The 13,588-nt window shown below is 39.4% G+C and overlaps 1 protein-coding gene across 1 annotated transcript in view; it reads right to left on the reverse strand.

The window, feature by feature from the left end:
* POLR3B (RNA polymerase III subunit B) overlaps window positions 1-13,588 on the reverse strand; it is a 121,445-nt gene that overhangs the window by 1,996 nt on the left and 105,861 nt on the right. Inside the window, exons 24-27 of the mRNA XM_075938432.2 lie at window positions 11,219-11,322; window positions 8,852-9,018; window positions 7,119-7,232; window positions 382-555 (exon numbers count right to left, since the gene is read on the reverse strand). Of these exons, the coding sequence (XP_075794547.1) occupies window positions 382-555; window positions 7,119-7,232; window positions 8,852-9,018; window positions 11,219-11,322 (559 nt within the window). The remainder of the gene's footprint in view (window positions 1-381; window positions 556-7,118; window positions 7,233-8,851; window positions 9,019-11,218; window positions 11,323-13,588) is intronic.

Genomic DNA, 13,588 nt, shown 5'->3' on the forward strand with positions numbered 1-13,588 from the left:
CACAGAGACTATTAACTAATTTCCCAGTTCCAGTGATAGCTGCTCCATCTGAGTCAGAAGGAACCAGTGCCTGAATAATGAGGAGTTCTATAGTCTCTTACCAATCCCTGGAGCCATTCAGAGTGCATTCCCTCCCCACTTACCTGGTCACTGATGTCAACTAATTAAAATGTATGGAAATGTTAACTAATGTTTGCCAAGCACTTTGAAGATGAAAAGCACTACACAAATGTTAAGTATTATTCCGGAAATATATTTAAAGTGTTAATCAGTTGGCTTCATAACTTAAAGACTCAATGGCTTTCTTTAAAGTGAACATGCAAAATAAGATTAGGATTTAAACCCTCTAAACAGGAAAACATTAAAAATTAGTCAATTTACCAGCCAGAATATCCCAGCAAGCCGCACTGTCCACAGACATCCACTTCAAAGGCATCGCTTGAAATCATCAGTCTCTCTAGCAAAAGCATGCTGGCTCCATAACCTATTAAACAATCTCGTTCCATTTCTCCAAGACGTAAACCACCGTCACGTGATCGACCTTCAGTGGGCTGCCTTTGAAATAAGGAATTTTAAAAATACAAAAAATGTTTCTGGAACATATGTCCTCAAATTTCAGGAACACATTCTTTAAAGAATTGCACTAATAGGCTTAAGTTAAAGGTTTATAACTATAGGGGAAATCCTGCCAACTTTTATTCATGCAACTAGTCCTTACTCATGGGTGAGTAATATGTAATAGTCACATGCGTAAGGATTGCAGAACCCAGACCATAATTTTTTATTTCACATATTTGGTTGAATAAATGCAAAAAATCTTGAATTTTCATTAGTCAAGAATACAGCTACAACTTAATAGACGGATGAAAGATTAATCAACATCATAGTTAAAGAGCATTCAAGCACTGAAGTTTTATTATCCACCCAAATAAAACAGGAGTCAAAAAACAGAGAGTGAACCCTCAAATTACTATGTTTTCAACTGGGTATATATTATAGTTAATTGGATTTAGAAAAAAATATTCACACCTCTGATAAAGTTTTAATGAATCATTTGACACATTTAGAAATGAAAAAAACATACTGGAAAAACAAGATGTTAGTTTTAATATGACTTTTTTAAAAAGTAAATTAACTTTTACAGTTTTAAAAATTTACTGTCACTTTAAAACACATATTAAATGGGGACACCTGTGTTTTACGCATCACTTGAAATATTTTAAAAGTTGAATTATACAAACAGATACTCCAGGAATCCCTTTTTGCCAAGTCTTTTATATAACTCATAACACAACAGCTAGAAACACTACGATCCTCCTCCAGTGTTCTCTTGGTCTCTCAGAGCTAGGTAAAACACATGAAATTTGCAATATGTCCTGAACAAACATCAATATTTAGGACCCAAGACAGCAAATTCCAAGATACAGGACCCTTGTTAACAAAGCCTGGCCTCCTGCTGCCTCTCTTTTGTGTGTGTTAACAACGTATTATTAAACTGGAAATAATTTAAAAAGATGTTTCTCAACATTTACCCAGTTTGCAGAAAAGCAAAACATACTTAAACAGATTTGCTGTAGAGTCAGTATTACTTGTGATTCTGATGTACTAGCACACTGCAACAATACCTGGGATACAACAGCAGCTGGATGATAAAAAAAAAACCCAACTTTAACAAAATGTAATAGAAACATTTAAAAATATCATAATGTGTTAAACCGCACAATCTACATGCAGTGCCTAAATCATTACAGTATCATTTAAGTAATTAAGAAGAAAAGCTATATTTTATCTTAAATACTTATTTCTGTATCTTTTATCTTCACTGAAGAATAGATATTAGCCTCCTGGTTTTCCACTCCCTGAAGATAATTCTCTTGCATGCAGTTTTAATATTGTCTGTCCTGAGCAATTTGCTAACCAGAAAGTAACCACCAGAATATGCCACATATGGTGGTCCTAAAGCACAGGGTTTTACCTAGCTCATGGAGCTGGATATCTGGATTCTTTGCGTCACTGGAGTGATACAAAGCAACCACTGTGTACTGGCAAATCAGGTCTGCAACTTTTGTAGTACTGTATACATATTTTGTGTCTATTAATTCAAATTATTTTATTTCTGCACTAAAGATGTAATTTTAGAGTGAAAAATCATTCCAGAAATACATTGCCTGAATATCTAATTATCCTGTTTAACTACAAAAAGTTATCTTAGTTACTAGATTAAATGGATCTTGGTAAGGTTTAAATTGTATTTACTTGCTGAAGTAGTCTTTCCCTTTTTCCTCTCATCACTTAGGGAATGTAAAGCTAATCTGTTTGCAATTCAAATTGTCCTTCCATTCACGTAACTGGTTTCATTTTCTTCCTTCTTGTGACACTAGGAAGAATTTGTTTACATTTTAACATCCTAGTTCTCACCCATCTGGATGCTGGCATCTTCATTGCTCAGATGTTGCTTTAATGACTGTGGTGTATGGTGCTTATCCAGCAAGGCTATGAGGATCAAATTTTGAAAGATATTTGAACAAAGATGCACCTAGGTATCTAAGCACCCTAGAAACTTAGCTGCATCTTTCAGGTGCCTAACTACATTTGAAAACCTATGTCTGAGTCCCCCAAACTCCAAGTTAATGGAAGGATGAGATTCTGGAAAAAAACATACACTCTTTCCTTTCCAGTCCTTAAAAAAAGCTAGTCTTTAAAGTAAAGCAGCTAAGCAAGGGAACAGACAGACTTGCCGGGCCCTTGGTCAAGTGTGTGTCTGTCTGTGTGGCTCCATGGACCCAGAAGAGACAGGGCCTGAGGTGGAAGGTGCAGGAGCTCCAGCAGCAATTTAACGGGTCCAGGGCTCCAGCTGCCTGTATCAGAGGCACCGGGGGAGGGGGAGGAGGCTGCTCTGGCAGCGGCTCCTGTCCACAGGGCTCCCAGTAGGGAGCTGGGTGGTGGAGGCCCGGGCTGGCCACACTCAGGTGCTGCTCCAGCAGCAGCCACAGGCCACCACAAACAGGGGCTGGTGCCAGGCCAGCCCCTGCCCATGGCTAGCCCTATCTGCTGCGAACAGGGGCTGTTTGCTGGAGCAGCTTCTATTTGCAGCAGACAGGGCTTGCAGCAGGCAGAGGCTGCTGGACTCAGTGCGAGCCGGGACTGAGCAGACCTGTCTTGTACTGGTCCGGGACATTGCGCATCTACGTTTTAAATGTAGTAAGAGCCGCAGCATGCGTGGGGCTCCCGGAGCTGGCAGGAACCAGGACTGCTCAGTGCCAGCTCCAGGCAGCTCCCGGAGCTACCCCTGCTGCAGCTCTGCACAGCCGTCCTCATCAACTAATCGATGCAATTTGTATCAACTACACAAATAGATAACCGCAATTTAACATTCCTGAAATGAACCCATCTGCTTCCTCAATGCATAGCAACAGTTAAAAAAAAAAAAAAAAAAAAAAGCAAAACCTGATGCTTAAGACAATGGAGGCTGCACAGAATCTTTAGGACCAGTGATGTCTGAAAAGGAAAGAACATAGCTTTGAATCTCAGATCTCAGGTGGAGTTTTCCACAGCTATAAAGATATAGTTTTATATAGCAACACTAAGCACATTTGATCTGGAAATGATTGAGACGATATCCAGTGAACCTCACAATGAGAATGTCATTTTTATAGGGTTACTGTTCAAAGCACGGAGCCACATTTGAAGAGACGGTTAAGTCCACTCTGTCCTTGTAAAATGCAACAGATGAAGAAATGAGTGTGAAAGTCTGGATCTCATTCTCTTAGCAGAGGTGGTGGTAATAAGACGAGATGAATTAGTGGAGAAAGACAGTTTCTAAGATTAGTTATGAGGCAGCTTAAATAGAACAATCCACTAGCTTCCTCAAAGGCAAGTAAAGAGCTCAGTGTACAGAGTACAATGCCATTTAGTGAAGCAGGTGAAACAGCTTGTACAAAAAAAGTAGAAAAGGCTAAGAAAAATCATGTCATGATACCTCTGGATGGTCGGTGCAGCTAGGGCTGGGGAAGGCAGACCTCCAGCCCCACCTCCAGCCCTGCCCCCTCTGCTGAGGCCCCACCACAGGGAGGGGAGGAGGTGAGGCAGCACACCAAGTGCGCCTATCACCACCATGGGAAGGGCAAGAGGGGAACGTTCCCGCCCCAGCCTCCCCAGCCCCAAGCACTGGGGAGGGAGGAGCCCTCGTGGTCAGAGCCTCCCCAGCCTGGAGCACCAGGGAAAGTGGAGGGTGCGTGGTTGCAGCCTCTCTGCCCCAGAGCACAGGGAGAGTGGATGCTGGGGACCACAACACTCTGCCCCCAGAATGCCTACAGCAGGTGCTCTGAGGGCAGTGTGGGGGCAGGGTCATGCCTGGTGATTTGGGAAGGCAAAGTCTTTCCCCACCTAGGCTACCAGACACCCATGATGATACCATTGTCTTAAAACAGAGAGAGACTGCAGAACTGGAATTTATATACAAGTTTGACACTGTTACCCTGGGCTTGAATAAAGACATTAACTGACTGGCACATTAGAAAGCCTATTTCTCCTGCCTTTAACATTTGCATTTCCACATCAAAAGCTATGAATGGAACACATCCAGCCCACTTAATTAGCCTCATTAACATGGATCCTACAATTAACAGGTACTTCTTTTGCTGTTATACACACCTTGGTTTCTGTTATTTCCACTCTAATTCATCTGATGAAGTGGGTTTTACCCACAAAAGCTCATGATTCTATATATTTTTGTTAGCCTCTAAGGTGCCAACAGGACTACTCATTGTTTTTTAAACACCAATATTACTCTGAGATTAAGCTCACAATGTAGTAGCTCTAGCAGGTAATATAAACATTTGGGGAAGCAACGTGAAACCAGATCATAGAACTCAGATAAGAAAATGATCCCATTAATAAAGCTGTGGTTTTCCTAGCTACTGGTGTACAAGCTTTCATTATGAATATGGGTGGTCTGTGAGCTTTGCACTGCCCAAGAAAAAGAATGAGGCAGACAGATCACTAGTGATGCACCGGTACTATTACCAGTGACAGTACCACTCTTGCCTGTTGCTCAAATTGGAAAGAGATGGGGATCGGTGGTAGTGCTATGCTCTCTCTTCTACTGCTGCAGGTTGGAAATTTAAAAAAGGAACAAGTTGGAATACTGTCATAAGACTTCTATTCATTTCCCTCCCCAGTTCAAGCAGCGGTACCTTTGACTTTCTTGCATAAAACACAAGACAACTTGCATGCCTTATCCAAAACAGATCGCACTGGAAAAATGAATGCACAAGAAGTGTTTGCAGTGAAGAACAAGAAACAGTGTATACATCTGCATCAGGTAAACCAGAGATAAATCCACTTCTTCACTCACAGAATCATTAAATCAAGAAACCTCTTGGAAGCTGGCATTGATAAGTCAGACTTTTTTAGCTATGCCAAGGGAATTACAGAAATAGATGTAGTAGTTCTACACTCAATGCTAATAGGCTTGGAGAAGCAAGATGAAAGGAAAGATTAAGATTATGGAACATGTTTATTCAAGAGGAAAGCCAGCTGAAATCATACACGGACTTTTATTCGGGTGTGGAAGATTATAAAAAGGGAACAGTGATCAATTGCTGTCATTTGTTAACAATAATGGATCAAAAGGTAATGGTGCTAAGATTCGATGCACACTCAGAAATAGCTCAAGAACTGATACCTGCCTCCAATTCCTTATTTTACAGAAATATTGTAGTAAACATGACATTGCAAATCGTATTCTAAGAGCACAGGAAAATTGCTGCCAACTGTTGTCAAGGTAAGATTAGTTAGTTGAATATGGTTCCAGAACATATTTTGGAATTATCTTCACTAGTGATATTCAAGACTAGACTGAACAACCAAGTAACTGACAGGATTTTGGGACCATGCAAGCAATCCTACTATGATGCAGAGAGATGGACTAGAGAGAGATCCATTAGAGGTCACTTCCAAACATAAATGATTCAGTGATATAAGATTCGGTAGCCTGAGACGGAATCATCAACTTGAAGGCTGAATGAGTAGACATATAGTTAATAGCTGAAGGGGATGAGTTGTTTGGTCGCAGGGCAAGAAGCCAGATACATTCAATGGAAGCAGAAGATTTCCGAGTCCTTGAATACGTAGATGGAAGCAGTAAATCTCTAGAAGCATACTACATTACATACACACTTTTTCCAAACACATCCTTTGACTCCTAGACCTGAAACTAAAGACTAGACACCAAGATTGCTCCTGATGGAGTGCAGTAGTATAAGTTTGCCCATGTTTATTCCAGGGGAAAGCTAGATGAAAGCAAACATGAGTGCAGAAAACAGAATTCATATTTAGTGCAATAATAGCCAAACCACAAGAGCAGAGGAAGCGTTATCAGATCTTTAATGAAACAGCTGAAAATGGAGAATTACCATAGGCTTCTTTGTAAATTTTGACTCTGATGAATCACACGGTTTGCTGAAATTGCCAACAAGCACCACACAGAAGAACAGCAGAAAGGTCAGAGATTAGTAAATACAACCTTGGGATGTAGATCTCTCTTGGCCATACCCCAGGGACTGAGGTATGGCCGAAAAGGGAAATTACACTGAATTGTAGCCAGTTCTATTCATTTCAATTTAAAAAAAGCAAAGGTTTATATCCCAACTTTAAACTATGTAAAAATCCCAATTTTTTCTTCCATTCACACTCTGCATTGCAAAAAGACTACAGTTAAATCAAAAACAGAAAGGGAAAAAGCTCTTAAAATGCCAGAGATGACAGAAACAAAAAAACAAAAACAAAAAACAACAAAAAAAGAGAGAAATACTCTTAAACAACCCCACAGGCCTAGATATCAGTTATGTTTAAACATCACCCATTGAGTCCCAATGTTTATATTTCCCCAGACAACAATAGTGTGAGAAGCCTTAACCTGAACTGTACAACATAATTTGGATTTGCAAACTAGTTTCCTCCTTTTGCAGTTTCACAAGAGTTCTGTTTTTTCACAATATTAAACAAGAAACATAAAATATGTTGAATGCCAAGAGACAAAGCGCCATATCTGGTGAGTGAGCGTAACACTTCTCTGATTATATTTCAAGTACTCAGCATATATTCTTCAACAATACCTGGTAAGCACAGCTCTAGGTCCTCGAGCTCTGGCATGCATCTTATCCAACACCATATGCTTTAGTTTCTGATAATATACAGGACCAAAATAGATATAGGCTTCCAAGGGTTCTCTAAAGGAATGAAAACAAGCTCAATATTCTTAGCTCATTTGCATCGTAAGATATGAAACAATTTACTAGTAAGGAACAGTGAGAAAGCCATTTGAAATAACCAAGAGCCTTATATTATTTAAAAAAATGCATTTGGACTTTAGGACACTTTGCAACAGAGTCAAGAATAAACTTCTGGAGAATAGCTTAGTAGTACTTCCTCCTAACAGTACAGCACATTACAGTACATTCATGTGAAGAATAAGGCTCTGAACTTGCAACTGCTAGCATGGGGGCAGACTGGTGTGCCATCTGACTTCAGTGAGGCTGTCTGGGTGAATTTCATCTGTGCGCTCGGTTGGAAGCTAATAGTCACTGTTTGAGAGATGTGGAACTGTGATTTACGATATTATTCACATCACTTAATTTGTCTCATTCATACGGCTTACGTTATCAAGATAAATTAATACATGCAGAATGTATACCTAATTTAGAAATCAAGGAGTAAATAGGGCACTTATATCTAGGTGTCTCTTGACCTCATTTATATTCTAATTGCCTTGCCAACTAACTTATTCCATGTGTTGATGATCCTTTTCATTCAATAAATATGATTTGTTTCCAGAGAAGTGGAGGGCAGTGGAGGAGACAGGAGGAACAGCAAAAAAAGCAGGAACATGAGATTAAGAGATCTTTTTAAAAAGACAAGCATGTTGGGACACATGGTTTTTTCCTGTTCCTAAACTATTTAATGTTCTTTGAACTCCATGTGTCTGATGACAGTCTAATCAACACAGCAGGAAGTTACAGATCAGACACCAATGTAAGACTGAATCACTGTACAATCAGCAAAAAGCACACACACAGAAAGCTCGAGAAACAGACACTTGCTCCTATTCCATATTTTAGTTTTTACTATTGTAGTAAATGTGACACTGCAAATCTTACTCTAAAAACACATACAAATTGCTGCCATTTTTTTTCCTGAAGAAAATTACTTAAGCCCCATATAGGGAAAACTTTTTTTTTAAAAAAAACAACACAATACACAGTTAACCTGTAGAACTCCTTGCCAGAGGATGTTGTAATGGCCAAGACTATAGCAGGGTAAAAAACAAAACAAAAAAAAACCACCAAAAAACCCCCAAACTAGACAATTTCATGGAGGATAAGTCCATCAATGGCTATTAGCCAAGATAGGTGGGAATAAGTGATAGAGGAGGGAATCACTTGATAATTACCTGTTCTGTTCATTCCCTCTGGGATAGTTCACACTGGCCACTGGGAAGACAGGACTGTCCTGGGCTAGATGGACTTTTGGACTGACCCAGTATAGCTATTCTTACGTTACATTAATTTGGAGAGCTGAGGCTTAATTCTTTTCGTCATGTATACTAACAGTAATTCAGGCTAAGGTCTCTCACATGTAATCAAGCATTTTAAGTTCAAAAAGTAAAATTTAAGAACAGTGAAAAATATATACTATTCTCAAGCCATTTCCTTTAATCTCACAAGCAGGGGGGACACTTCTCAATAAGAGATGATGTTCTTTAACTCTGAGACAAAAGTTTTCAATTGTGTCCCAACTGACTATTCCTTTCTTACTCCTAAATGCCTAAATTTTTGCAGCAGATTCTTACCCAGTGATGCCAGATGTTACATAGTCCTTCCCTAAGTAGTTATATCCATGACGAATGAGATCTTCACACACATCCTTAACTTTACTACCCCCAAAAGCTGTTCCGTAGTGAAATCTGCCATCTAGGACACCAGCTTTCCCTGCCAGGAGCTCAATTAACTTCCCCACCTGTGCAATGGAAAAACATGAGAAGTTATTAAGGAAGAATGCTTCTTGGAAAGACATTACACCTCTGAAACACTGCCTCAAGTTTTAGAATTTAGCATCTTCATACAGGACTGTCAATTCACTGGCATATGGAAGGCAAGACTTGCAAATTCACTGTCACCTGGCTGCTCCTCTACATCATTCACATTTGGAAGGTGAACAAGACCTACAACGGAGTCCCCACAACTCGAGGGCCAAGGGAGTTAGAGCACTGGAGAACAGCCACAGGAGTGGAGGGGAGAAAGACAGTGGTGAGGGGGAAAGAAAATATAGAAGGTAAAAACTATCCAGGGAGAAAGGCTGAATAAATAAAGAGCCAGATGATAGCCTGACTAGCATGGCAGTACAAGGGCATAAGAGGGTTCAAAGTGCCCCCTTATGTTTACGTATCAGCTACTTTCATTACGCACAGTAACACATATGGGAAAGTAGGCTCTGAAGAGCTTATACTTCCCCCACCCAGCTAGATGGAGTCTTGGCTCTGCCCCCAGCATGCTTAGTGGCGTAAATATGCTGGCTTGTTGGGGAGACTATGTGGTGCCTGGCATACACTCAAAGGTTGCATCCTGCCTGGAACAGTAGGGAGACCGGACATGAGATTGTGATTCCAGAGAGCTCCCAAATCACAATCTCTCCCTCAGTTGCTCCTTATGCAGGGCAGATTGTAATGTCACCATCTAGCTGAAAAGGAGCCATATTAGAGAAAAAACTGAAAGTAAATGAAAAAAGTTTAGAAGTTTAACAAGAGAAGAAGCGACGCATGAACTAGAAGAGATGCATCGTAGCACTGAAGAGAGAGTCAACTGAATAGGAAGAGGGAAAGAATAGAACAAAAGAGCTAAAATAAGGTATTTTATAGGAAGCTGACTTCTAATGGAGGATCTATTATTTCCTGGTGATTTAGCAATTTCTTGTCAAAAAACAATTTGGAATCTGAAGTTTTCCTTGGTTTCTATTTCAAAAGTTGCCCAGCAGGCCTCTTTTTTCCCTGCATGCAATAGATCTGCGCTTGTTTAATTTTCATTCATTTTTGCTAAATAATGAAATTAAAAATCACTTATTTTACAGAGTTAAACAAACATTTGATTAGGCTTCACTCCTGCAGTTACTTTGGCACCCAGCTAAATTGTACTGTGCAAACAGTTCCTGGTATGTAAATTATTTGAGTAAATCCAAACTCACCAACCCATTAATGAGAGAGTCAGAACTATTAGGCCATGTCTACACTAGGAAACTATTTCGACATTACTAAATTCTAATTAATAACTCCCAACTTAATACATTCAAACTAGCTTGTCCACATTATGTGGAAGCCTCAAAATTAGTCGAAGGCAGGCTCCCTTAATATGAATGCACTAGCACTCTGGGGAGTAATTATTTCAAAATAGTGACACTGGAGTGTCCACACTACTTTTATTTTAAAATAAATATTTTGGAATTAGCGTTACTCCTGATGAGAAGCAGGAGTTGAGAGTTTGAATTCTGTGGCCCATTATTTCGACATAACAGGCTTGGTAGTGTGGACGCTCCACTTATAAATTCGACCTTGCGGAGGAAAGGGAGGATAGAGATTATTTCGAAATAAGGTCCTAGTGTAGACCATGGCTTAATGTTAACCTTTTTCACAATTCACACTCCTATAACTTTGACGTTCTGACACAAGTGAATGAAAAAGGTCAGATTTTCATACTAAAAATTTGAGTGCTATTCACGTTCTCTCTCCCCCGCCCGCCTCTCCCCCCTGATGTAGACTAGAAGAATATACAGGTAAACTTCCCTTGGAATGAAGGAAGTTTATGAATCGCTTGGACAGCATGTGTTAAAACGGTGTGAAGGGAGGGATAGTATCCTGTCAACTGATTGCATTGCTTGTATGTTTTACTCTCTTACAAGTTTTAGGGGCAGCACTTACATGCATGATGTCAAGAAACTTTATCTCAATTTATTTCATATAGCATATTCAGGTATCTTATGACATGTACAAAGCAGCTCAAAGAAGAATACTAGAGCAGAAACTATGTGACATGATGAAGGCTGAAAGAACACATCAATGCAATGCTGCAACTTGTTGTCCAATGTTTACATCTTGTTTACTGTAGCTAATCCATTTCACTTTCTATTTTTGGGACCATGTCCCTTTAATCATAATGTAATCACTAACCGTCATACGCGATGGGAAGCCATGAGGATTCATTATGATGTCTGGACAGATTCCTGTATCACAAAACGGCATGTCCTCCTGAGGCACTATCAGCCCACACACCCCTAGGGAAGAGAAAATATTTCAGTTCACAAAAAGCAAGTCAACATTAGGACTGATACTACCAAACTTTCTTAGTGTTCAGTCCCTCCCATCTTTCTCTTTTAGAAAAATAAATTCCATCAGAACAGTGACTGTCCACACCATCCAAAGCAGTGCCCTTGCAGCAGCACCAGCAAAATTAACATACCCATACACAAAAACTTCAGTGGCAATAATTTGCTCATTCATTCCAAGCAGACACTGGAGATGAAGAACCTGGTTATGTTTTTCAAAAGTGATTACAGATTTTTGGCACCTCATTTGTGAAACCTTAAAAGGATGATAATTTTCGGAAAAGATGCTATTCACTTTCTGAAATTCAGACCCCTTTAAGATATCTCACTAGGCACCAAAGATCAGTAGTCATTTTTTAAATTCTTGGCTAACATGCATGAGTAAAACTTTTGACTGAAGTCAAGCCTGAGAAAACGGACACAAAATAATGTGTTTTTGGTTGGTACTTATTTAATGAGCACAAGGCTGTGTGCCTGGAGCTTTCTGAAATCAAGGAAAACAGAATGGAGACAGACACTTTACAGGTTGTTAGACAGATATGTACCCCATATATTTTAAAAAAAAAGTCAGTCCTGATAGCTTGACTATTACAGGTGAGGTTAGTGGATTCCAAATTCCAAAAGCTAGTCAGAAGTGTGAAACCCATTCAAAATGGTTTAAAATACTTCACAAACCTCTCCTCTCTAACCCTGAATTCTGTTTCGATAGCTAATTCTACAGATTAAAAGACCAACATTGTACAGGGTATGAAGACTGATGGTACTAAAATGCAGGCTCTAAAACCCCTACTCCTTTGAAAAAAGCCTACTGTGTCAGTCAATCTTTCCAGAAGCCCTTGGAGTGGAAAGAATCTGCATTCTATTTGAGAAACGCCTGGTGCAATTGCCAGAGCAGACTTTGGTTAGAAAAGTCCTAGGCTGGAGGGGAGTGAGCAAAGAGTGGGGGTGCTGGTTACATCCCTAAAAAGGCATCCCCCAACCAGCCAAGTCACAGAGGGATATTGGCGTCTGCTCAGGAGGGAGCTCCTCATCCAGTGTCCAAACAAGACAGGGTTAGGTGCATGGGACAGTAGTTAATAGAATGAGAATGGTAAGTGTGGGGGAGGAAGGAAAGGGGAAGACGATTAGAGCTTTTGTATTTTTATGTTTAGATTGTATTGGAGTAGAGACTAATGTCCGCTGTCTTTTTGCAACAAATCTTTAATAACCCTTTCCTCAGAAAGATGTGACCGTTTGGCGAAAGCAGATTAGATCATAAGAGGTTTTTTTTTTTTTATTAAATCTCCTGCACATTCCTCCCCTCCTCTAAATAAATAAATAAATAAATAAATAAATATAAAATTGTGGGTTTTGCCCCATTCCTTTCACTTCTATGAAAAGCATTAGGTTGCATGTGGACTAAGGGCACCTGTAAGCCAAAAATTCAATTTTAGCTAACTTAAAATCACTTTAGGCCTTGAAAACCCTTTTATATGCCAAGACGGTTCCCATAGCAGACAGCCACTGTGTTGTTTGTTTTGTGTGAAAGTAAATGATAAAAGATCCATGAAATCGACACAGAAAGGCAGAACAGCAGAAAGAACTGAGGGCTCTCCATCATAGCGGCTTCTACCCTCTGCTGACTTGTATAACAATGGAATCTACACATCCAACTGCAGATCTAACACAGCTGTGCATTTCATTAGATGAAGAGCACTAGTGACACAAGTAAATAATTAACTTATTCTGGTCCGCTGACTGTGCTTATGAGACCAGTCATAGCTGACAGATTTTAATACAAGTTAACACAAAGAGAGCATAATGAGCTTAGAAGTTAAAACAAAATATTTAGACAGAATCTGAGGATCTAAAACGGAGTAGGCCATTTTTAAAGCTCCTATTACAAAAAAAGTTATAAATCTTAATTCTAAACCAGATTTATTTTTTTTTAGTTACAGCATTGTATATAGTGTACATCTATATTTGCAGAACACAACAAAAGATCTTTTCCTACCTCACCATTCTAAGGTTAATTTTCCCATCTCATGCAAGATTTTTTTCATCTCTGGAAAATAATCCCCAGAAACTTTTCTTTTCTTTTTTTAAAAATCTTGATGGCCTGTGTATTGCATTAATTTAATAATGTTTATTATGTACTTAATTTTAAAAAGATTTTTTTCAGGATCTTGCAAAAGCACAGAAAACAAAATTGATCATACACAAACTATGTTGCCAC

The sequence above is a fragment of the Pelodiscus sinensis genome, chromosome 1, assembly GCF_052426305.1.
Source record: "Pelodiscus sinensis isolate ZL-2025 chromosome 1, ASM5242630v1, whole genome shotgun sequence".
NCBI classification, from domain to species: Eukaryota; Metazoa; Chordata; order Testudines; family Trionychidae; genus Pelodiscus; species Pelodiscus sinensis.